The sequence below is a fragment of the Chrysemys picta genome, chromosome 7, assembly GCF_011386835.1.
Source record: "Chrysemys picta bellii isolate R12L10 chromosome 7, ASM1138683v2, whole genome shotgun sequence".
Classification (NCBI taxonomy): domain Eukaryota; kingdom Metazoa; phylum Chordata; order Testudines; family Emydidae; genus Chrysemys; species Chrysemys picta.
The window spans coordinates 53,703,146-53,726,885 of record NC_088797.1 but is presented as its reverse complement, the minus strand read 5'-3'; the positions used below and the strand labels follow the sequence as shown (position 1 = coordinate 53,726,885).

The following is a 23,740-nucleotide window of genomic DNA, read 5'->3' as shown; positions in this document are numbered from 1 at the left end:
TCGTCCTGCGTGTAGGCCCCATTCAGGGTACAGGATGGGCAGTGGTTCTGTCCCTGTTAGCCAAGTCCATTATAACGTATATGCACAAGGAAACCAAATTAAGGTTGCATGGGCAACCTTTTTTCTGACACTTTAACTTTTGAGGGCTGGACTTTATAACCTTAATGTTCTTTTACCAACTCTTTTAAAAATGCAATTTGTTTTTTGTATTTTTTAACAAACACAAAAAACAGAAATTCCATCACAAGGAATCATATTGATCCCCCAACTTGGGTCATCACAGGATTTGGATCTTGAGATCCACAGCACAGACCTCTATCACTTGTGCTAACGAAGAAACTGGTAGCATCAATAGGTTGTTATCCTCAGTGTGGGTCAGGCACTAGAGGAAGATGAGAGCCACACACTTTGCCCGTGGGTTTCAGAGCTATCTGCCAGAAAGCAGAGACATCTAGAGACTCAGGACTCTTGGGTTCAATTCCAAGTTCTAGATGGGAATGTGCTCTAGATCTTTCTGGCCCTGCACTCCCCATGCCACAAGCTTGTTGTTGTCTCCCACACCTACCTCCATTTCCTGCATCCTCTCCATATCGCCTCCCAGGCTCCTACCTCATCCCCACCCCTATTCTTATCCTCCCACTACCCTATACTCCCAAGCTCTCATCCCCAACATGAAACAGCAGTAGGTCAAATCACACTAGAGAACTTTTAGTGTGCAGCAGCAGGGTCCACACAGTTAGTGCATGACATATTGGAGTGCTGTAGATTTACACCTGTAACAGGACAGCTGGGCCCTGTGCTAGAGCAGGTGCTCCCAGCTGAGCTAATTAGAGGTGCGAGGGCTGTACCTGGGCTGGAAGGGGAACCGCAGAGAAAAGCTTCAGGGAGAGAGGGTATCTGCAGTCATCCCCGAGGACAGGAGTTGGGGCTGGGTAACAAGACCCAGCCGAAAGTTTTGATATTCTTTTGGGAGAAGTCAAGTCAGGCCTTGCATTTTCTCCAGCTGCTCTGAGACCAGGAAGGGGCAGTACCTCAGAAAGGAGGGGCTGTACCCAGCTTAAGGCTGGGTGGAAGACTTTTTTGTATTTGTTTTTGGTACTCTGTGTTAATAAAAAACAGATTCCCAAGAAAGGCTGTAATTGGATGAGAACGATGGTGTGGCATTTTTGAGGGACCCTGAAACAGAGGAAACGAAGGGCACTGTAGAGCAACCTCTGGCCATGATGGGGTGCCCAGGAGACAGCCTACCCTGTTACAACACCCAGCTTTCCACACACTAACTCCTCCTATAGACAAGCCCTAAGTGTGGACCATTCACAAGCAGATACACTACCTTCACAAAGGTGGCATAGCATATCAATGAGGAGGTATGCAGAGTCACCAGGTCAGTGAGCACATCCAGAGAAATGTCCATTTCTACATCATTTCCACCGCAAACATGAGTCACCAATGCACTCACAACTTCCTGAAGGAAAAACCCACAAGAAACCAAGAGTGAAAAGCAAATAGAAAAATATCTGTTCTGTACCAGAAGACCCTTGGGACAACAACAAAGTATATGCTACACCATATAGGATGACAAACAAATAACAAGTCCATCATAAATTAAAGGAAAGGGCTAGGGATCCATGAGCTTAGATGAGAATTCATCTCTTTTGCCTTGGGCTCAGTACAGCTTTAATATTGTGGATTACTCCATCCTTTGAGACTGCTTCCATAGCTATGCAGTTGTATATGGTGTGACACTGCACCCCATATTCTTCGCAGTGATATTATTATGATATGATTATGACAATTATACTGTATTTTATGCAAGATAAGTCATGTGAGGTGTCACTGGAAAGCTTATGATTTGCTGAACATGATTATCTTATTTGTATGCATGTATCATTTTTGTATCTGGAGTTATGAATATTGACTATGTATCTGTATTTCAAATGTAGTTACACCTGGGTAACGCCCAGTAGACAAAATGCTTTCAGTCTAGATAGTGGGTGGGGAAGGGCCTATTCAGAGCAATGGGTCATTAGGAAAAAACAATAGGCCTTAGGAGAAGCTTATCTCCCACCTGGTGAGCCTTCCTGTGAAAACTCCAAACAGCCTGTGTGTGATGGCTGCTATGTGGGACATGTGATGAGATCACATGTCTCTAGACTCCATCTTGGGATGTCAGTATTTTTCCACAGACTGGTCTGGGAACCAAACTTTGAGAACAAAGGGTTCCCGCCATATGCAAAGCTATATAAGACAAGGAGCGACATCATCTGGTGTGCTTTGCTCCCAACACAAGAAGACTCCTGAAAACACCTGAGGAACAAAGACTTAACTGCAGGAAGTGCTGGACCCAGGCTAAAGGGATTTTTAGCCTGTGAACAAAACAACTGGGGATTCCAACTGTAAAGCAAGTGCAGCTTGCCCCTTAAGAATCTGCAGCCTCCTTGTATCATCTCTTAGGGTGAGAATCTACTATTCATATTGAATCTATTTAGTGTATTTAGCTTAGTTTGTGTTTTTGTTTATTTTCTAGGTAATCTGCTTTGATCTATTTGCTATCACTTATAATCACTTAAAATCTATCTTTTGTCGCTAATAAACTTGTTTTTGCTTTATCTAAACCAGTGAGTTGGAGTGAAGTGTGTGGGAATCATAACTCAGGGGCAAAAGCCTGTTGTGTATTCCTCTCCACATTGAGGGAGGAGGTGAATTTTATGAGCTTACACTGTACAGTTCTCTTTGCAGCGTAAAACTGTATAATTTGGGGTTTCTACTCCAGAGGGGGTGCGTGCCTGAGGAGCTGTGAGTAGCCTTCCTATGCACAGGCTGGTCAGAAAGCCTGCTTGTAACTGCAGCTGGGTGTGCCCCTACCTATATGGATACTGGTGAAAGTGCAGGTTGGAGGGCTTTGCAGCTTGTCACAGCAGTACAGCGTGAGAGGGAGCCCAGGCTGATGGATCAGTGAGCTCAGTGGTACCCCAGTTCCAGGTGGCACCCCGGGGGGAACCCATCACATATGATTCCCGTCTGCCATGGTCCTACTCATCCCTATCCAGATGCTCTGTGTCCCAAGTGGCCCCATCACAAAAATACTTGGTTGGCATGTCTTGTATAGAACACTTTTTATCTTCAAAGTGCTATACAAATAGTAACTAATTCATCCTCCTAAGTACTACCCACAGAGTTCAGTTCTTAGCTCTCTGATTTCATATCTGCTTTCTCTTTCGATCATCTGAACCTGTCCTTTGCAGTACTCAACTGCACATTTCTTCTGACACCTGTATTTCTGCCAGTCTTGAACAAGAAAATCTGTGGTTTTGTCTCCGATTTGTTCACATAAAGAAATGTTTCAAAACCAGAAAGTCATCTTGAAATTCAACTGCATCTCTTCTAATTCCCTTCTCAGTTCAGAGCACATCTAATGTCCCCAATCTTGGCCTTATCCTTTAGCCTGATATCCAGTCCTTCAAAAGCCTTTGGTTCTATATGTAATTGCCTGTTTCCCTTCTGCACTCATGCTTGCACTGCTGTGGCTTCCTGATCACTCTTTCCCATGTCTCATCTTTCTAGATTCGGTACATGCAGAATGCTGCTCCCTGCCTCAAGTGAAAGTAGATCACCTCCAATCTCACACAGCTTCACTGACTTCTCAGTCATTTCCAGAAGTATTAGTAGTAGAAGAGAGAGAGAGAGAGAGCCTGGAGCACTGGGCCTGGTGCAAGATCTAAGGCCTGAACCAGAGGCTGTGAACCAAAGCTAGGCCATGGATTAAAGCAGATGCTTACAAGTTCACTGCCCAGTCCATGAACTTGACAAAGTTGTTGCTAGTGTACTAGGCACTAGATATGCACATAAATATATTCCAGCTAGTACAGATACATCCCAATCTAGCACAAGATAAGATGATTTGACAAAATAATAAATAGGGATGTTTTGTCTGAGATTTCAGGAACAAGGGCAGGTAATAAACAGATGTCATAAAACACGTAAGGTGGTGTTTAAGTTGTTTATCCCAGTTGTTTGTCTCAGTCTATAAATGTCAGGGTATCTCACCTTACCTCTTTGTGTGGCCTAGTGGACAGCAGAGATTCCTGCTGGTGACTGAGCTACTCCTTGCCCCTGGGCACTCACGTGTTAATGTACCTGTAGAGCCAGGGCACTAGGACTGTGCCTTGAGGGCAATAAACCTAGTCAAGGGCCTTTGTCACTACACCGGGCCTGTGGTCTCTCTTTATGAGTAAAGGTCTGCTGAATTAGCAGGCTGCCTTATCTGCTGCTAGTACCGATAATATTGGCTCTCCAAGGACAGAAGCACTGGGCAGCCAGAACAGCATTACTGAGGCAATGACATTCCAGCCTTCAGCACTTAACAATACCAGATACAGTTCAAAATTGACTTTCTTGATTCACAAACCCTCCATGGGTTTCCAGTTGCTTTCCTGGACCTTCTCTCTATCAGCTTCTCTGTCTGTTCACTCTACTTAATTTAGTGCTGGTCTCCTCTATGTCATTCCTTGAAGTCTGGCACTACTGCTGACAGTCATTTTCTTTGCAGCTCCTGCCATTGTAAACAGCTCCCTGACTCACCATCCCAGTTCATATAAACTGAAAGTATGGATGTTCTCCCCTACTTACACCTCAACTTGTTCCTCCATTTATTATTTAACTTTGTATCTGCATTATTGAGTTTATATAGCATTTTCAGAAGCAGTTTGAGTGAAAGATATTGTACAAAACAAGGTGAAAATATCTGTAACTCCTATGTAGAGGATTCATTGATCTCCAGGTTTATTTAATGTCCCTACTTTGATCTGCAGCCTGTAAAAGTATATACTATTATATATTTCAAAATATACCTGCTGACAGTAAGAGTCAAAGGCTGCAAATGCTTGCTTGTACATGCAGCTGCCAAAGGAGACGACACATGGATCAGCAGAGTGCAGAAAGGTCTGAGCCAGTGACAGGATTGATGGGAAGAAGTCTTTGATAACCTGAAAGACAGACATCATGACAGAGACATGAGATTCCCATGATTACTATTTGCTTTCAAAGCTTCCATCCCTCATTTTATGAGCTCCAACTTGAGGACAACAAGATCCCTAGTTAGTTTAGTAGGTGATTCCCTGGCCTCTAACTCTCCTACCTCACTAGATATGGGCTGACGCCACAACAGATTCCCACTTAGATTGTGATCTCTATAGGTCTGCTTTGCTTTCAAAACAATGAAGAACTTGTCCACACAAGAGCTTTTTTGCAGCAACAGACTACAGCTGCACTGGTGCAAACTCCTCATGCAGACACGCTGCACCAGTGTAAAACGGGACTTGAACTGTGTGACTCATGCAAGTCAGTTTACAACAGTCTACACTCAGGTTTACATTGGTGAAGCTAAACTAGTAACTAAAAACCCCCAGGGCAAACAAATGCTCAGTCTTCATGCCCTACTTTAAGTTGTAGACAGGCACTGTCTGTCCGCATTCATGGTCCCTTCTCCTTGTAGCTATAGGCACTCAAGTCAGACACATGTACACATCTAAATGCAGACTATTTTATACTAGCAATAAGGTATGGGTTTAAAAATGTAAAGTCTAAGAAAAATGTGAGGCAGAGCAGCATGTCAGGCCTTCGAGGAGGGGGTCATTTGTGGTGGGGAGATAGAGAGCAAGAGGGCTTCCTAAGATCTGCAGAAGAACCAGAAGCCTATCCTATGCTGCGGGGCAGAGAAGGGCAGTTCTTCTCCAGCAAATCTTGGGAAGTCCACAGGAAGGTTGACAAGGTCCATGAGACAAGCTCTGGAAGTGGGTCTTTGTCTCTAACCTGTAAAGAGCTGAATCACAATCTGCCACATCCCAGGAGATGGAAAGGGGAATGCTCCCAGTGTGCAGAATCTCAAAGTAGCAGCAGTACTCACCAATGAGTGATTTCGGAAGGCGCTCTGTAGCAGCTGCTCTGGCACACAGCCCAGTGGAATCTTGTTCCTCAGCACTCTCTCAATTTGCTTCCTGCTCTTGGTGTTTGTAGTATGGATTAGCAGTAGAACTATCAGGTCCAGAACCTTTCACAGAGGAAATAATCACTAATCATATATTCATGATGCAGTAGAACAGAAAATTTCTTGCCGATATTTCCTTTCTGCTAGCAGTGTCTCCCACAGTTCTCGGCTGCTCTCCTCTCTCTGCAGCTCATGGAGGCAGATCAGCATTTTGGTGCCACACAATCTGGCCCTGCTCCTTCTGCAACTACTTGGTGCCAAATGAGTTAGTCCCAAGCTCTAACAGTTGCATAATATCATTAACAAATATTCCAGAGATAATGAAATAATTATGTACATTAGATCAAAGAATGCTTTTAAGTCGTAGACAGGTACTGTCCTATTGTAACAATTCCACTTAACATCTGACCTTTGACTCATGAACCATCTAGAGTGGGTAGAATTGTGGGAGACCCTGCTAGCAGAAAGGAAATTATCATTAAGAAAACTTCCATTCTGCAGTCCTGCATCTCCCACAATTCTGGATGTTTGGGAAGTAACGAGCAGTGAACAGATGTAGGGAGGGTTATGAAACAAAACTTCAAGAGGAAAGAAGTACCTGCCTTTTTGTGAGCTTACTCGAAAGCCTGCAGCACCATCCTGCCAAAAAAGGCATCTGCAGAAGACAGAAGGTCCACGCCATAGTGCTTAATGAAGATGTTAACTGTAGACCAAGTGGCCACTTTGCAAATTTCTGAACTGAACCCACTTGCTCATAGACTCATAGACTCATAGACTCATAGACTTTAAGGTCAGAAGGGACCATTATGATCATCCGGTCTGACCCCCTGCACGCTGCAGGCCATAAAACCGTCCCCGCCCCTTCCCTGGACTCTGCTGCTGAAGTCCCCAATCCTGTTATTAGTGACCTCAATCGGCAGAGACCCTCCTGCTAGAGATCCCTGCCCCATGCTGCGGAGGAAGGCGAAAAACCTCCAGAGGCTCAGCCAATCTGCCCTGGAGGAAAATTCCTTCCCGACCCCAAATATGGCGATCAGTAAGACCCCGAGCATATAGGCAAGAGTCTCCATCCTGACCCCTTTTAGCCATTATGCTATTTACCTACCATTGCTTGGTTTTCCTTGACAACTATGTTTTACCATTAAACCATTCCCTCCATAAACTTATCTAACTTAATCTTAAAGCCAGACAAGTCCCTCGCCCCCACCGTTTCCCTCGGAAGGCCGTTCCAATATTTCACCCCTCTGACGGTCAGAAACCTTTGTCTAATTTCAAGCCTGAACTTCCCCACGGCCAGTTTATATCCATTCGTTCTCGTATCCACGTTAGTACTAAGCTGGAATAATTCATCTCCCTCCCTTGTATTAATCCCTCTAATATATTTAAAGATAGCAATCATATCCCCCCTCAGCCTTCGCTTTGTCAGACTAAACAACCCAAGCTCCTCTAGTCTCCTTTCATACGACAGGTTTTCCATTCCTCTGATCATCCTAGTGGCCCTTCTCTGCACCCGTTCCAGTTTGAGTTCATCTTTTTTAAACATGGGAGACCAGAACTGCACACAGTACTCCAAATGAGGTCTCACCAGCGCCTTGTACAACGGAAGCAGGACCTCCTTATCCCTACTAGATATACCTCGCCTAATGCATCCCAAGACAGCATTGGCTTTTTTCACCGCCACGTCACACTGTCGACTCATAGTCATCCTGCGGTCTACAAGGACCCCTAGGTCCTTCTCCTCTTCCGTTACTTCTAACCAATGCGTCCCCATCTTGTAACTAAAATTGTTATTGGTCATCCCCAAATGCATCACCTTACACTTTTCACTATTAAATTTCATCCTATTTCTGACACTCCAATTCACAAGCTCATTCAAGTCTCCCTGCAGGATATCCCTATCCTCTTCCGAATTTACAACGCCTCCCACCTTCGTATCATCCGCAAACTTTACCAGCCTACTCCTGCAATCGGTTCCGAGGTCAGTTATAAATAGATTAAATAAAATGGGTCCCAAAACCGAACCTTGGGGAACTCCACTGGTAACCTCCCTCCAACCTGACAGTTCACCCTTCAATACGACCCGCTGCATTCTCCCCATTAACCAATTCCTTATCCATCTCTGGATTTTCAAATCGATCCCCATGTTTTTCAGTTTAACCAATAATTCCTCATGGGGTACAGTATCAAACGCTTTACTGAAATCCAGGTATATTAGGTCCACCGCATTTCCCTTATCTAATAAATCCGTTACTTTCTCAAAGAAGGAGATCAGATTCGTTTGGCACGATCTGCCCTTCGTAAAACCATGTTGTAAATTATCGCAATTGCCACTACCCTCCAGGTCCTCAACTAATTTCTCCTTCAAAATTTTCTCTAACACCTTGCACACTACAGATGTTAAACTAACAGGCCTGTAGTTACCCGGATCACTTTTTTTCCCTTTTTTGAAAATAGGAACCACATTAGCTATTCTCCAGTCTAACGGGACCACCCCCGAGTTTACAGATTCATTAAATATTATCGCTAACGGGCCTGCTATTTCCCGCGCCAATTCCTTCAATATTCTCGGATGAAGATCGTCCGGTCCTCCCGACTTAGCCCCATTAAGGCGTTCAAGTTTTGTTTCTACCTCGGATACGGTAATCCCCCATCCCGAACGCCCCTCTGTAATGGTGCTAGTATCCCTAATCCCTTCATTGGCCTCATTAAACACTGACGCAAAATATTCATTGAGATATTGCGCCATGCCTAGATTGTCTTTAATCTCCTCTCCGGCAATAGTCTTCAGCGGTCCCACTTCTTCTTTCTTTGCTTTCTTCCTGTTTATGTGGCTGTAAAACCTCTTACTATTGCTTTTAATTCCCCTCGCTAGGTCCAATTCTACACGGCCTTTGGCCTTTCTCACTCTATCTCTACATTCTCTGACTTCACTTTGGTACATTTCCTTACTGATCCCTCCCCTCTTCCACTCTTTGTACGCTTTCTGTTTTTTCCTAATCGCCCCTTTGAGTCGGTCGCTCATCCAGCTCGGTCTAAATCTCTTGCTTGGTAATCTTTTTCCCTTTTTGGGAATACAGGCCTCCGACAGCTCATGCATCTTTAACTTAAAGTAATCCCAGGCTTCTTCTGCCTTTAAATCCATTAATACGTTTGCCCAATCCACTTCCCTTACCAGTCCTCTTAATTTGTTAAAATTGGCCTTTTTAAAATTATAAACCCTAGTCTTTGACTTAATTCTGTTACTCCTTCCCTGTATTTTAAACCGAATTAGCTCATGATCACTGGAGCCCAAATTGTCCCCTACTACCACTTCCTCAACGAGGTCCTCACTACTTACCAGAATCAAATCTAAAATGGCCTCCCCCCTCGTCGGTTCAGCTACCACTTGATGGAGGAATTGATCATCAAGCACATCTAGGAACATCTGAGCCCTATTATTGCTACTAGCGTTTGTTCCCCAATCTATTTCCGGGAAGTTAAAGTCCCCCATAATTACACAGTTTCTATTAGTAATTACTTCTCTAAGCACATTAAATAGTTCCTTATCCATATCCTGGGTCGATCCTGGCGGTCTATAGCACACTATAGGTTGCTAAGGATCTTGTGGAGCGTACCGTAATCCCTTCTGGGACAGGAACCTCTGATTATTTATAAGCTTCCACAATACATAGTCTAATCCATCTATCAATGAAGGAATTGGAAACTACGAGTCTCTGGCATTTTCAGTGGAGGACACAAATAGAAAGCCCGATTTTGAGGATTCTGTATGTTTGAGAGATTTTCAATGCTCTTCCAACATCTAAGGTGTGCCACGTCTTTCCAGTTGGATAATAACAGAGTAGCTTGCCCATTAAATGAAACCAAACTCAAATCTCCTGTTCCAGTCCAGGAGCCCCCAGTGGGGCCAATTAAGAGGGCAGCACCTGGAGGCTGTAAGAGGCCTGGCGAGAAAGAGACCTGGGGAAGCAAGGCAGACTGGTTCAGTCAGGAAGAGCAGAAGATGAGAGCTGCCAGAGAGGGAAGGTGGTTCCTGGGAAAGGGCTGAAGGCAGGAAAACAGCAAGAGGGGTTTGCTGGCTGGTGTCCCCAAACCAAAGAGAGAGGGCCAGAGGGCAGAAGGAGCAGAGGGAGATGCCTTCTGGCTCTAAGCCAGAGAGCTGGAGTCAAGGGCCAGAGGGGGGGAAGGCAGGGGAAGAAGACAGGGGAAGAAGGGGAGTGCTGACATCTCACCAAAGACCTGGTCCGCGGAGGAGTCATAAGAGGGCCAGGGAGAATGAGGGATGCTCCCAGCAGAAAGGCTGGGAAGAGCAGGGTTGAACCCCAGAAGTAAGAGCTGGGGTGACTGTCCTGGCAGAGGGGCAGAGGAGGACTGCCAAGAGCCCAGTGAGAACGAAGCTGGGTTTTAAAATCTACATGGACTGGGGTGATATGGACTGTTTCAGGACTTTTGCATTCTAGACTTTTGCAATTCGTTTTGTTAATAAACTATGGTTAGGGACTACATGATAAGCTCATATGGTGAGGTGAGGGGCCATTTGCTAAGCTGCCCTGAGGGAACGAGGGGGCCTCCTGGAGGAGGCTACTCATTCACATGGAGGTTGTGGTTTTAGACAAAACAAAGGAAGCACAGCCTCTTGGGAAGTGTGGAAGAAGGAATTTACCTTAGCAAGAAAGGATGCTGGTGTCCCAAGCCCCACCTTGACCTCACGGAACACTCAGTAAGGCTCACATATGGATAAGGCTGCCAGCTCCGACATTCCCTCCTGGCAGACGTGACAGCTACTAGGAACAAGTCTTAATGGATAAATGAAAGGCCAACACTGGAGTCAGAAGCTCAAAGGGATGGTTGGCAGGGCCCTCAAGCTAGCATTAGGTCCCATGCTGGGAAGACTGGCCTGAGACTACTAGTCTGGCTAATCGGACTGCTAGAAGGAATCCGTCTACCTGTGGATGGTCTGCAAGAGGGCCAACGATCCTACAAATAGCACAATACTAAGAGCAGACACCTGACATGAAATGATACTCAGCTGAAGGTCTCTGTCTATGTCTTCTTAGAGAAAGTCCAGAATGGCTGGAATTACAGGATTTCTGGGATTTACATTGTGCTCTTGGTACCAGTTCGGTTCAGCAGAACTGTGTTGCAATCTACACGTCCGTGAACTCCTACCCACCTCTGTTGGTACTGCTTTGGAATCACCTAATATGGAATGGACATGAGCAAGCATTCGAAGAAGAAAAGACAGTTAACTTTTCCATAAGTGGTGTTCTTCGAGATGTGTTGCTCATGTCCATTCCACAACCCACCCTCCTTCCCCACTGTTGGAGTTTCTGGCAAGGGTGCTGGGGAGCCGGCGGCACCCCTTATACTACGCCATGCGGACGCCACTCCAGAGGGCGCCAGAGCCAGTCCCCTATGGATACTGCTGAGGGAAAAACTTCTGGCACCGGTGCATGTGGCGAGCACAAACACCTAATATGGAATGGACATGAGCAAGCACTCGAAGAAAAACAAGACCTTTTTGTGCTTTCCTCTCAATGGTCAGGCTGTTAGCTGAAGCTGTCTTGGGTCTGGTTGAAGAACAGGACCTTTGAAAGGCTGTCCAGTCTCCACAGAACCTGAGTGGGAGTTCCGGTTTCAGCTCTATCAGGTTGTGAACCAAGGTTTCCTTGGCCCATGAAGAGTTATAAGAATTACCGTCATCTGCTCTCATTTTATTTTCTGAACCACTTTCCTCAGTAGCGGACAGGGTGGAAAAGCGTCAAGTAGGCCCTCTGTCCAACTGTGCGATCAGGCATCTGTGCGCCCATGGCTCTGAAGTCTGCCTCACTTGTGAAGTATTTTGGCTTCTTTGCATTTGTACGATTCACAAACGGGTCAGTTGAAGGGACACAGAACGTCTGAATGCTGAGTCCTGATTCGGGCATCATTTGGACTTGTTGACCCAGCGCCTGGTGAGACCATCTGCCCTTTTGTGGTTCAGGTCCACTTTGATGTGGATCACCCTGCGGAAAAGGCAGATCTGTTACATCCACCTCACTATTTCCATTGCTTCCACACGTAGTGCAGGACGCCTTGTTCCCCACTGGTTGTTTAAATATGCAAACGTAGTCATATTGTCTGATTGAACCAGGACATGGTTTCCCCTTAGAGTGAGCTGGAACCTTTGCAGAGCTAGCTGGACAGCTCTCAGCTCTAGGAGGTTTATGTGGTTTAGCCTTTTCCTCCTAGCTCCAGAGGCCCTGGGCTGTTTGAGTCTCCAAGCAAGCTCCCCAGCCCTCCAGGCTGGCCTTGGTTGCGAGGACTAAAGGATCTGGAAGGCAGATGGGCATGCCTTTGCAGGCATTATCATGGACTGACCACCATTGTAAGGAGTTAAATACCTGTGTTGGAACCCATACTTGATCTTTCATGTGCTCCGGGGAATGGTCCCACACCTTTAGTATGAAGGCTTGAAGACATCTGATGAGTGATTGTGCCCATGGAGTGATGCCTATGCACAGTACCATGAGTCCTAGCACAGCACAGTGCTATGGTAGGCCTGCTGCATCTCTGGAGCAAGATAATACATTTCTGGATTTTTTGAAACCTTTCTAATGATGGGTAGACCTTTGCTATCAAGGTGTTTATTTCTGCTCCCAGATGGTTATTCTGTTGGATGGAACCAGATAACTTTTCTTGGCACTGATGATGAAGCCGTGCCCCTGGAGGAGATTCAACATCCAAGATGTGGTCCTCTGCACTGCTGACTGCGATGGAGTTCTGATTGGGATGTTGTCAAGAATAGGGTACAGGTGAGTTCTCTGTAACATGAGTCTGACTATTACCACCATCGCTGTAAAACCCTGGCAGCCAAAAAACAGGCCAACCAGGAGCATTCAGTACTCATAATGTTTCCTGCTGTAGGTGAACCTCAGAAGTCTGCAATGGCACAATCAGATGGGGCTATGGAGATATGTGTCTGCAAGAGGTACTGAAGTCAAGAAGTCCCTCTGGACAGGGAAGACACCGTACAGGCCAGGGGCTCCCTCAGAAACATTGTTTTCTTCATCCACTTGTTCAGACTTTTGAGGTTGAGAATGGCTCTGATACCCACCATGTGCTTCTGCACAATGCAGAAGATGGAGTACAACCCAGCAAACCTTCTTCTGAGGGAACAGTCTCTATCACGCCAATATTCAGAAGATGAGATATTTCACTCTGGATCAAATTGTGTTTTACAGGGTTATTGAAACCTGGTGACTGGATGAAGAATGGATGGGGTGGAGCCCACAGCTTGAGGGACTATCCGTGGCTCACTATCGCCCTGATTAACTTCTCTGTGGTTGAAGAAAACCATTTCTCTAGAAAAATGGGAAATTCTGCCCCCTCGCTTCTCTCCTGGGAGCAGGCCTACATAATCTTCATCATAAATTAGATTTTAGGGGACCTGAGGTCCCTCTGGATTTTCCCCCTGGACTTTGACCCTACTGTCTTCCCTTGGGGAACCGGTTGTCCCTTCGCAGGTACCTCTGTGAGGACAAATAGCGAAAGGAGCATCTCTGTCTGGAGATCAGACTACATTCTATAGAGAGAATTTAGTGGGGAAAGAGAGACTGTTTGGATTTTGTTGCATTGTCTGCGACCACTTTATCTGGCTTTTCTCCAAAAAGGAGGGAGCCTCAAAACTTGGCTGACCACAGGACCTGCTTAGAGTGAGTACCTACCTTCCAAAGTCAGAGTCATAGGAGGTGCCTGGCAGCTTAGCTGGAAGCCATCGTTTGGGCTGAGAATCTCATTGCATCCATTGCAGTGGATGCTACAATTACTGTTCATAGAATATCATGGTTGGACGGGACCTCAGGAGGTCATCTAGTCCAACCCCCTGCTCAAAGCAGGACCAATCCCCAGACAGATTTTTGCCCCAAATTGCCCCCTCAAGGATTGAACTCAGAACCCTGGGTTTAGCAGGCCAATGTTCAAACCACTGAGCTATCCCTCCCCCCCAATAATCGCATCCCTCGATCTGCTAGCAATGCTCCTATTTATACAGCTCAAAATGCTGTTAGCCTTCTTGGCAACAAGGGCACACTGTTGACTCATATCCAGCTTCTTGTCCACTGTAACCCCTAGGTCCTTTTCTGCAGAACTGCTGCCTAGCCACTCGGTCCCTACTCTGTAGCAGAGCATGGGATTCTTGTTATACCAATAAAAACTAGCAGGATCTTATTAAAGGGGACAAGATAAAGATGCCACATTTATTATAAATATACTGATAAAGCAAAAGATAAAAGTAAACAACGTTGTTTGACTACTTATTTTTTATACACACACACACTCACACACACATATATATGTAGAGAGAGAGAGAGAGAGAGATTCATTTACACAATCATTCATTCAAGTTCTGTATAGGTGTTATAGTTACCAGCCTAGAAGTTGCTCATGCCAAGTTACTGGCCAGTCATCTTGGTCATGAGGATGGAGCCGAGTCTGTGTCAGGTGCACCTGATGCTCCTGGAGGCTGGCAGCAGAACCAGAGACTCAAAGTCATCAGTCTTTAGAGTCCATTCTTATAGGAATTAATTCCTATGTTAGTCTATGGGAGCTGTTTCATCCTGCTGTTGCTGACTTAATCAGCAGATGGCACATTCCTGTCCAAAGTGGCACATTCCTGGTGGCTCCACACTGTCCAAAGTTTGTGTTTCTCATCGTTCCAGGTGATGGGGTGGATCCCAGTTTACCCTCCGGGGGTTTTCTGGTCATCCACTTGACACATTTTTCGGCTGATGGATACTCCCTTTTTAGGCTGGCACCTTCCTAACCATCCATGTATATCAAGCATTCATCAGCATACATTTCATACCTTAACCATATTTTAATTTATTGTCTCCACCTCTTTCAGGGTGTGTGCTAATTCATTTGAGACTCCCGGCCCTTTAATCACAGAGGGTGGGGGTCTGTCCTAGGAGCCATTGAATGAAGTGAAAGTCACTTAATGGCTTATAGTGTTTGTTTACCTTGTATCAATTACTTTAAGAACAAAGTCAGTTAACTTGTCTGTAAGTTTTACATAGTAGTAAAGTATCTTTCACAGGATAGATATAATCAATGGTTTCTACAGACAGTAGCTTACAAGTTTTAACAGAAGACCCAAGAGATTTTTGTACTTGGTGAAACTGTTGGATTTTAAAGTGTGGGGGACAAATTATGAGGGGGTCACTGTCACTTGGGGGAATCACTGTTAGTACCTTCTTTTATATCCCTACATTCTTCCATTCTAAATGCAGGACTCTGCACTTGTCCTTATTGAACCTCATCAGATTTCTTTTGGCCCAATCCTCTAATATGTCTAGGTCCCCCTGTGTCCTATCCCTACCCTCCAGCGTATCTATCACTTCTCCCAGTTTAGTGTCATCTGCAAACTTGCTGAGGGGGCAATCCACGCCATCCTCCAGATCATTAATTTAGATACTGAACAAAACCGGCCCCCAATTAGCAAAACTGTCGCTAGAGAGACATTAATTAAAATGGAGCCAAAGTCAGGGTGATCTCTCTCCTTAAGGGCTTTGTGATCTCCCAGCCAGGAGAGATACTCTTGCAAAGCAGGCAGCTGCTCCCAGGGAAGCTCAGTAGGTGGCAGAGGAGGCTTCAAAGTCTTGTTTGAGAATGGCCTCCATCTTCCTAACTGTGAAGTCCGGAGGGTAGAACTCCCCTTCTGAGGGGCTAACCGTATCCCTGGGGAAGCATACTACAGCAGCGTCAGCCTTTGGTATCTCAGCAATGGAGCCTTTTGGGTCTGGAATGTTATGGAGCCTGACATCACTCTTGTTAACATGTTGGCCCTTACCTGGCTTACCCCACTCACCCTACTCACCTCCTGGAAGGAGGAATGAAGGGGTATCACCGCCACTGGGGAGGATTTTGAGGGAAGAAATTGACTCTGAGGCTCACTCTCAGGAGCCTGCTGAGGTTGTGTTTGAATCGTGCAGATAACCTTGCTGCACATGGCTTGACATTTCTCCAGGGGAAAAACCCTTTGCTAAGCTTTTCCCCCGGCCTGTTTGGCATCAGAGCCAGACAGCTCACCTTCTGCTGGGGGAAGAGTCGGAGGACTCAGACCGCCTGGATTTTGTGTGCCTTTTTTTCCCCCTTTCAGATTTTTTATCTTTTTTTTTTTTTTTAAACTTTGGGAGTATAGAAGCTCTACTGTGGCTTTGGAGAAGCCGCCTACAGCTTGTCTTCCTTTGGGCCTAGAGCCCTCTTGAGAGTTCTGGCTCTGAACCTAGGAGGGGGAACTAGTCAGGGCCCACGTGGACAGCTCAGGAGGGAGGGGGCTGATTAGAAGCCCTGCTTCTTTCCCCAGGGTGCTCAGGACCCACTTTACGACTTGCAGGGAGGCAGAGGACACTTGTGGCCCTGCAATCCTCCCCTCTTAGTTCTGCAAGAGGCCCCTGGAACTTATTCCCTTAGTCAAGTGATCAGGGTTCTCCTTGCTTCTGGAGCCTCTCCCTGTTCTGCACTGGGGTTCCTGGTCCATTTTCCCCCCGTTGGAGTCATAGCTGCGTTAGTGGATAGGGACCTAAATTCCCTCTGAGCTGCGTGGCCACCCAGCAGTCTATCAAGTGACGCACACTTCAGGTTCCCCTCCCGCCACTGCCACGCTGCTCCTGCCTACCCTCTGCCTTGGAGCTGCTCCCAGGAGCCTCTTGCTTGCTATGCAGAACCAGGGAGAGGGAGAGTGCTGATGTCAGGGTGTCCCCCTTCCCTTCCCCTCCTTGCCCCTCTACCCTATCTCTGCGAGTGTGTGTGTGGGGGGTGTCATAACTATAAAGGGAAGGGTAACAGCTGTCCTGTGTACAGTACTATAAAATCCCTCCTGGCCAGAGACTCCAAAATCCTTTTCCCTGTAAAGGGTTAAAAATCCTTTTCCCTGTAAAGGGTTAAAAAGCTCAGGTAACCTGGCTGGCATCTGACCCAAAGGACCAATAAGGGAACAAGATACTTTTAAATCTTGGGTGGGGGGGGAGGGGGGAAGGCTTTTGTTTGTGCTCTTTGTTTGTGAGTTTGTTCGCTCTTGGGACTGAGAGGGACCAGACATCAATCCAGGTTCTCCACATCTTTCTAAACAATTCTCTCCTATTTCAAACTTGTAAGTAAATAGCCAGGCAAGGCATGTTAGTTTTCCTTTGTTTTCTCAACTTGTAAATGTACCTTTTACTAGAGTGTTAATCTTTGTTTGCTGTACTTTGAACCTAAGACTAGAGGGGAGTCCTCTGAGCTCTTTAAGTTTGATTACCCTGTAAAGTTATTTTCCATACTGATTTTACAGAGATGATTTTTACCTTTTTTCTTTAATTAAAAGCCTTCTTTTTAAGAACCTGATTGATTTTTCCTTGTTTTAGATCCAAGGGGGTTGGATCTGTATTCACCAGGGAATTGGTGAAAGTCTCTCAAGGCTACCCAGGGAAGGGAATTAGCTTTGGGATGGTGGCAGCGGACCAGATCTAAGCTGGTAGTTAAGCTTAGAAGTTTTCATACAGGCCCCCACATTTGTACCGTAAAGTTCAAAGTGGGGATACAGCCTTGACAGGGGGTGACAGGGTTCAGGAGTGGGATGGAGGGAGCTTGCTAGTGGCTGCTGCTCTGTCTCCTTTGAGTGCTGATCTACTTAAAAGGGCAATGTTCTTAAAGGGGCAACACATGTCTCTCTCACACACAGACACTGTGTGCCTCTGTCTCTCTCGCTCTCTCTCTCTCTCTCTCACACACACACACACACACACACACACACACACACACACACACACACACACAGAGTCACCTCCCAACACATACTTGTATCATTGTTGTTGTTGTTGTTACTTCCTGCAATGCACATATATTCTCTGTAATTTTATTCTTTCAAAGTACTGTTATTTGAGTTTTTTGACTGGTCTATGCATTTCATCGTTTTTATTTCTCTCTTACACTTACATTTAATTCTTTGAGTAATGAGTTCTAAAATCCCTAACCTTTCCTGGCTGAAGTAATTATTCCTATGGTAATTTTTTAAAAATATCTATTATATCTAGGTTTTTTGTTTCTACTTACTGGTGGTGCACATCCACACATGATCTCGATCATTTGGTGCACGTAACAAAATTCATTCCGCACATGGACGGAAAAAATTAGAGGGAACATTGGTAGGGACCCCACTTGCCTCTCCGACTCGTAGCCCCAGGACCTAACAAAATTAGGGACTGAAGGCTGGGGCAACTTATCGTCTGCCGAGCCTGGGATGGCTGCCTCACAAATCGAGCACTGTTTGGATTTGACTCAGTGCTCTCTTGGCTGCTTGGCCGTGCCTGTAAGGAGCAGAGGACCCAGCAGGGAAACATCGCAGCGGAGGCTCATGGAGGGAGAACCCTGCTCCTCACTGCACAAAGAACAAGACAGAAAAGTTAAAATTGAAGGAGCAAGGACAAGAGCAAAAGGAACAGCCACTGTCTGCTGCCACGGATGGGGGGGGAGGGGTGCGTGACCAAAGCGTGTGGCGCCAAAATGCTCATTCACATCTGTGCACTGCAGAGAGACGAAAGCAGCTGAGATGTCCAGAATTGGGGGAGATGCTGGGCTGCAGAACACTAAAGAAAATAAAAACTAAAAAGAACCATCCATTTTTCATCAGCTCTACAGAGAAAGTTCGGGGCTCAATAAGTCACTTAACTGGCTGATCAGACTCTAGTACCACAGGTCGAGGAGGGAGGTGGATTCAGAGAAACCGTCTCTCACATTACTTTCAGACTGGGCTGGATGCATTTGTTATTAAGAATGTTCAGGTGTAAATATAATTCAGAGCAAACCCAGTTAAAACCATGGAGAGAACAAATGCATGGAGACCCACAAGATCTCTTGATCTTGATCTCCTAATCTCCATAGCAAAACCTCCAATCCTGTTGCTGTGGACAAAGCAAGTGCCCTTGCTAGTGTGTGTCCAAGACAGATGCTCATAACACAACAACTACCGCACAGGAAGAGTCAAAAGAGGCATTACCTTATGGTCAGACACACAGACAGTGTTCTCAATAGCCTAAGGAGGAAAGAAATAAACAAACAGTTACAATATTGTTCTTCTTAACCTCTGAAGACAGGACAAGAAGCAATGGGCTTAAACTGCAGCAAGGGAGGTTTAGGTTGGACATTAGGAAAAGCTTCCTAACTATCAGGGTGGTTAAGCACTGGAATAAATTGCCTAGGGAGGTTGTGGAATCTCCATCATTGGAGATTTTTAAGAGCAAGTTAGACAAACACCTATCGGGGATGGTCTAGATAATACCTAGTCCTGCCATGAGTGCAGGGGACTGAACTAGATGACCTCTTGAGGTGCCTTTCAGTCCTAGGATTCTATGAATAGCGTACAGTAATAACGGACTTCAAAACACACATATCCTATACAATGGAAATGACCAGACTGGCCAGGCAGATAGCAAAAGAAATATTGCACCTGTCAGTTTCTCTTCTCTGCAAACCCATCAATCCAGGATACTGGATTGCACTAAATACTGCAGAGTCTGGAGGCAGTTCCTAGAGCTCTCATTAAAAGCTAGCTCCTCCTCCTCCACCTCCCCATATGAAATTTTTCCAGAGTAAGAATAATGTCTTCATTGAGGAACAGAACAATTCCCTTAAAAAAATAAAATAAAAAAGTCTAGCCACCACAGCATGTAAAATTTGATCCAGTGAGGGTGGCTCAGATGAGTGGGTACACTATTTTGGGGGGAAAGAAACTGCCAGATAAACAGAACATTCAAACTGCAAGATAGGCCGAAAGTTCCTCACTTTCTCAAAGTGTGTCTAACACTCTGGTATGGCTGAATGCAGCCGGCAGGAAGTATTCTAGGCACAGGGAAGGGAAAGAAGGCACGCAGCACAGTATATTTTCCTCAAATTTCTTCTCTGATTCCTCAGTTTTTCCCTCATTCTTGCATAGATCCTGAGTAGCATCTCCACTCGCATCTGAACACCTTATATCACAGGACATCTGACTTCATCCAATTATTCTTTTAAGATCTGCTCTTTCCCTCCAGTCCTACATCCTCCCACATGAATAAATGTGCAAATTTACAGTTTGACTGAGGATACTCTTAAACAACCTCAGCCTTTGAAAAACGAACTGAAGTCCTGAATAAACAAACTAAGAATTGGGAACAAGAAACCAATTCCAGGCTCATAATTTATACCCCAGCCCATTATTAAAAATTGAACTTTGACCTCTCTGCAGGATCAGTCCCTGCTGGACATTTCAATAGTGCATTACAAACATCAATTACCAAGCTAATCCTTATGAAGAACAGCAATATCATTACCCCCACTTCACAGATGAGGTGACTGAGGCCCAGATAACCTAAAGCACAAATTTACAAAGAAGTGCTCATCTTAAAAGACACTCTTGGGCTTCACCAGTGACTCAGGTCCTCGCTTAGTAGAACGAGGCTTGTACTGCTTACCCACAGTCTTGAGAGCACTTTGAGATTTACAGCTGAAAAGTGCAAAGCATCAATACCACAGAAAAAGGTTAGTATCAGTACTTTCAGGGATAAAAGTATAACACCTGATAGTTTTGTGAAACTACAATTGCAAGTGGGGAAATCTACAGTTAATGTTCTAATTACATTACAAACCAGAGAAACCCTGGAGAGCACAATCTGACCTTAATCCAAGCTTCAGAAATGCCTTTCTGAAATCTCACAGCCGACTTTATCACATCAAAAAGGAGCTTGACACAGTTCTGGCTGCTGCTTACTTGGCTTGTGGAGGAACTGCAAACAACCAGAGAGGAACAGAATTGCTCATCTGTTTTGTGAGTCTTGTCATAAAAGGTACCAGTCAACTCAGCGCTAAGAGGAGCAGCTGCAGCAGCACCTGCTAGAAGGGAGGCGATGGTAGGGATGGAGTGAAAGCAATGCTGGCTGGAATCACAATAAAGGCAGGGCAGGTAGGAAGAGATGTGTGCAACAGCAGCAGTACCAGACAGGGATCATGTGGTGGCAGAGGGACAGGGACAAGGTGGCAGTGGTGCTAGTCCTGGGTGCAAATGCCAGCCAGGGTGATGGGGGATGAAATCACAGCAGTACAAGCCAGAATGGTTGTGCCAGCACAGCTGCAAGGGTGTGGTGCTGGCTGGAAGAGACACTGCAGTGGGACAGTGGAGGGTGCCATCTGAACAGGATATGGCAGCAGACACAGGGATGTGGTTGCAGTGATGCGGTTGCAGTGATGCTGGCTGGAAGGGACACTGACTGAGCACTGAGGATGCCAGCAGAGATAGCACACTGGGCAAATGATGCTAGTGTATGTAACTAAACCCAACTGAGAAGTCTCAGAAATTAGAATCAAAGTCCATTTGTCCCATCTTTCCTATGCAGAAACCAAGCAGAATCATGCAGATACAATGCAAATACCTCGTTTGTGGCTGGCTTTTGAGCTTGCTCTGAGAAGACAGCATCTGCAGAGGTAAAATACATGACGACAGATCCAAGTTCTTGCGAAGGGCAGAAATCACCTGCAGAGCACAGTCATTTATAACAGATAGGCACATTTGTTAGAGCATTTGTACAAATCAATGGATAGATTTGAGGGATAGAGAAAGGTGGAAGAAAAATAAAGACAATTCTGTAGAATCCCCCGAGACAATATTACAGACCGTAACGAGACACACTGATTGTGACACTGCATCCCATATTCATCATAGTGGTATGATTATGACATGATTATATGATGCATTTTCTGCAAGATGTGTCGTGGGGGGGAGGGATAGCTCAATGGTTTGAGCATTGGCCTGCTAAACCCAGGGTTGTGAGTTCAATCCTTGAGGGGGCCACTTGGGGATCTGGGGCAAAACCAGTACTTGGTCCTGCTAGTGAAGGCAGGGGGCTGGACTCGATGACCTTTCAAGGTCCCTTCCAGTTCTAGGAGATGGGATATCTCCATTAATTAATTAAAAAAAAATTAATTAATTAATTAAATGTGGGGTGTCTTTGGAAAAGTTATAATTTGCTGAATATGATTATCCTATTTGTATGCATGTATAATTTTTGTATCTGGAGTTATGAATATTGACTATGTATCTGTATTTCAGATGTGGTTACACCTGGGTAATATCCACTAGGCAAGATGCTTCCAGTCTAGACAGCTGATTGTGAAGGGCCTATTCAAGGTAATGGGCCATTAAGGGAAACAATAGGCCTTAGAAGAAGCTTATTCCCCACCTAGTGAGCTTTCCTGGGAACGCTTCAGACAGCCTATGAATAACGGCTGCTATGGCTCAGCAAGGCATGCAAGGTCATGTGACTAGACCACACGACACTAAATTCCTGTATTTTTCCACAAACTGGGCTGGGAACTTAGCTTGAAATAAAGGGTTCCTGCCATATGGAGAGAATATATAAGGTGGGGAGTGACATCATGATTTGTCTTCACTCTCCCACAACTCAACTCCTGAAAGAAGCTCTGGAAGACAAAAGATTTGGAACGGGGGAGGAGAACCCAAGTTGCAAGGCAGATGCAGCTTGTGCCTTAAGAATCTGCAAGCCTGCTTCTATCATCAGTCAGGGTGAGAAGTTGCTAATTCAAACCCCATCTATCTAGTATATTAGGCTTAGCTTGCATTTTTGTTTCTTTGCTAGGTACTCTGCTTTGGTCTTTTTGCTATCACTTAAAATCTACCTTTCTGTAGTTAATAAATTTGTTTTATGTTTTATCTTAACCAGTGCATTTTGAGTGAAGTATATGGGAAAATCTCCGCTTGGTAAACAAACGCTGTTGGATATCTTTCCCACATTGAGAGGAGAGTGAATTAATTAATGAGCTTTCATGGTACAGATCCTGTATAATTCTGGGTTTATACTCCGGTATAAAAAGCTGGGGAGCTGGGAAGTTGACTGTTGCCCGTGTTTGTCCATGAGTGGCTTAGGTAAAGCACCCAGGTAACTCAGTTGGGTGTGTGGTGCCACCTGCTGTTGTGTTGGGTGTAACAGGGCCTGGAGAGGCTGGCTGAGTCACCAGCAGAGCAGTGTGAGATAGGCCATCCCAACTGAATTGTTAGGGGGCACAGCAGTTCCAGCGGCTCCCAGTCTGCACCCAGGGAGTGACAACCCCCCCATCCTGGTCCTTTGAGGAAAAGAGAACTTGGGGGAGTGAGAGGAAATAGGGTTCAGGTTACCCTTTCCAAACAGTCTCAACCAAATGATGATCCTGGGGACAGAAGGGGCAGACATGGGGGAAATGGCCCAAGGGAAAAGAGATGACTGTTTCTTTAAGGGCCCAGAGCCAACAGCCTTTCAGTGTAGGGTGGGGCAAGGCTCCTCTCCTAATCAATCATCTAACCAATCGAGACAAAAACCATTGGGGGCGGGAGGGGGGGAAGAAGAGGGGGAGAGAGCACTAAAGGTTCCCTGTTCTCATGGTGAAAGGGGAAAATAGAGAGGAACTGTTTGCCAGGGACCATCAGCCCCAGAAGGGAAAGGGGTGACCCACAGTCCCTTTCCGAGGCTGTGGAAGAGGAATGGAAAACAACCCTCCTGAACAACACTGGGAGGAAGGACTACTGTTATCAAGGTTTTGTGTCTGCGGTAATTTTATTTTGAAAGACTTTTGCAGTCAGCCTAGCTGGAGCTGGACCAGGGAAATTTAAAGGGCCTGGGACAAAAGAGACAGAAAGAGGGGCACCACACATGAATTTCATGGAAAGGCCCTTTAAAGAAAATTCCTGTCACTTTCTGCAAAACGTATTTTAAA

The 23,740-nt window shown here is 45.5% G+C and overlaps 1 protein-coding gene across 14 annotated transcripts in view; it reads right to left on the bottom strand.

The window, feature by feature from the left end:
- The window catches only part of FANCD2 (FA complementation group D2), a 206,072-nt gene that overhangs the window by 143,932 nt on the left and 38,400 nt on the right, over nucleotides 1–23,740 (bottom strand). For 13 of the 14 annotated variants that reach the window (XM_042850045.2, XM_042850048.2, XM_042850051.2 and 10 more), the window contains 6 exons: nucleotides 21,406–21,506; nucleotides 20,655–20,763; nucleotides 18,999–19,034; nucleotides 5,906–6,049; nucleotides 4,851–4,985; nucleotides 1,334–1,465 (listed from right to left, as the gene is read on the bottom strand). In XM_042850045.2, the coding sequence (XP_042705979.2) occupies nucleotides 1,334–1,465; nucleotides 4,851–4,985; nucleotides 5,906–6,049; nucleotides 18,999–19,034; nucleotides 20,655–20,763; nucleotides 21,406–21,506 (657 nt within the window). The remainder of the gene's footprint in view (nucleotides 1–1,333; nucleotides 1,466–4,850; nucleotides 4,986–5,905; nucleotides 6,050–18,998; nucleotides 19,035–20,654; nucleotides 20,764–21,405; nucleotides 21,507–23,740) is intronic. The other variant, XM_042850053.2, reaches the window with a different exon arrangement.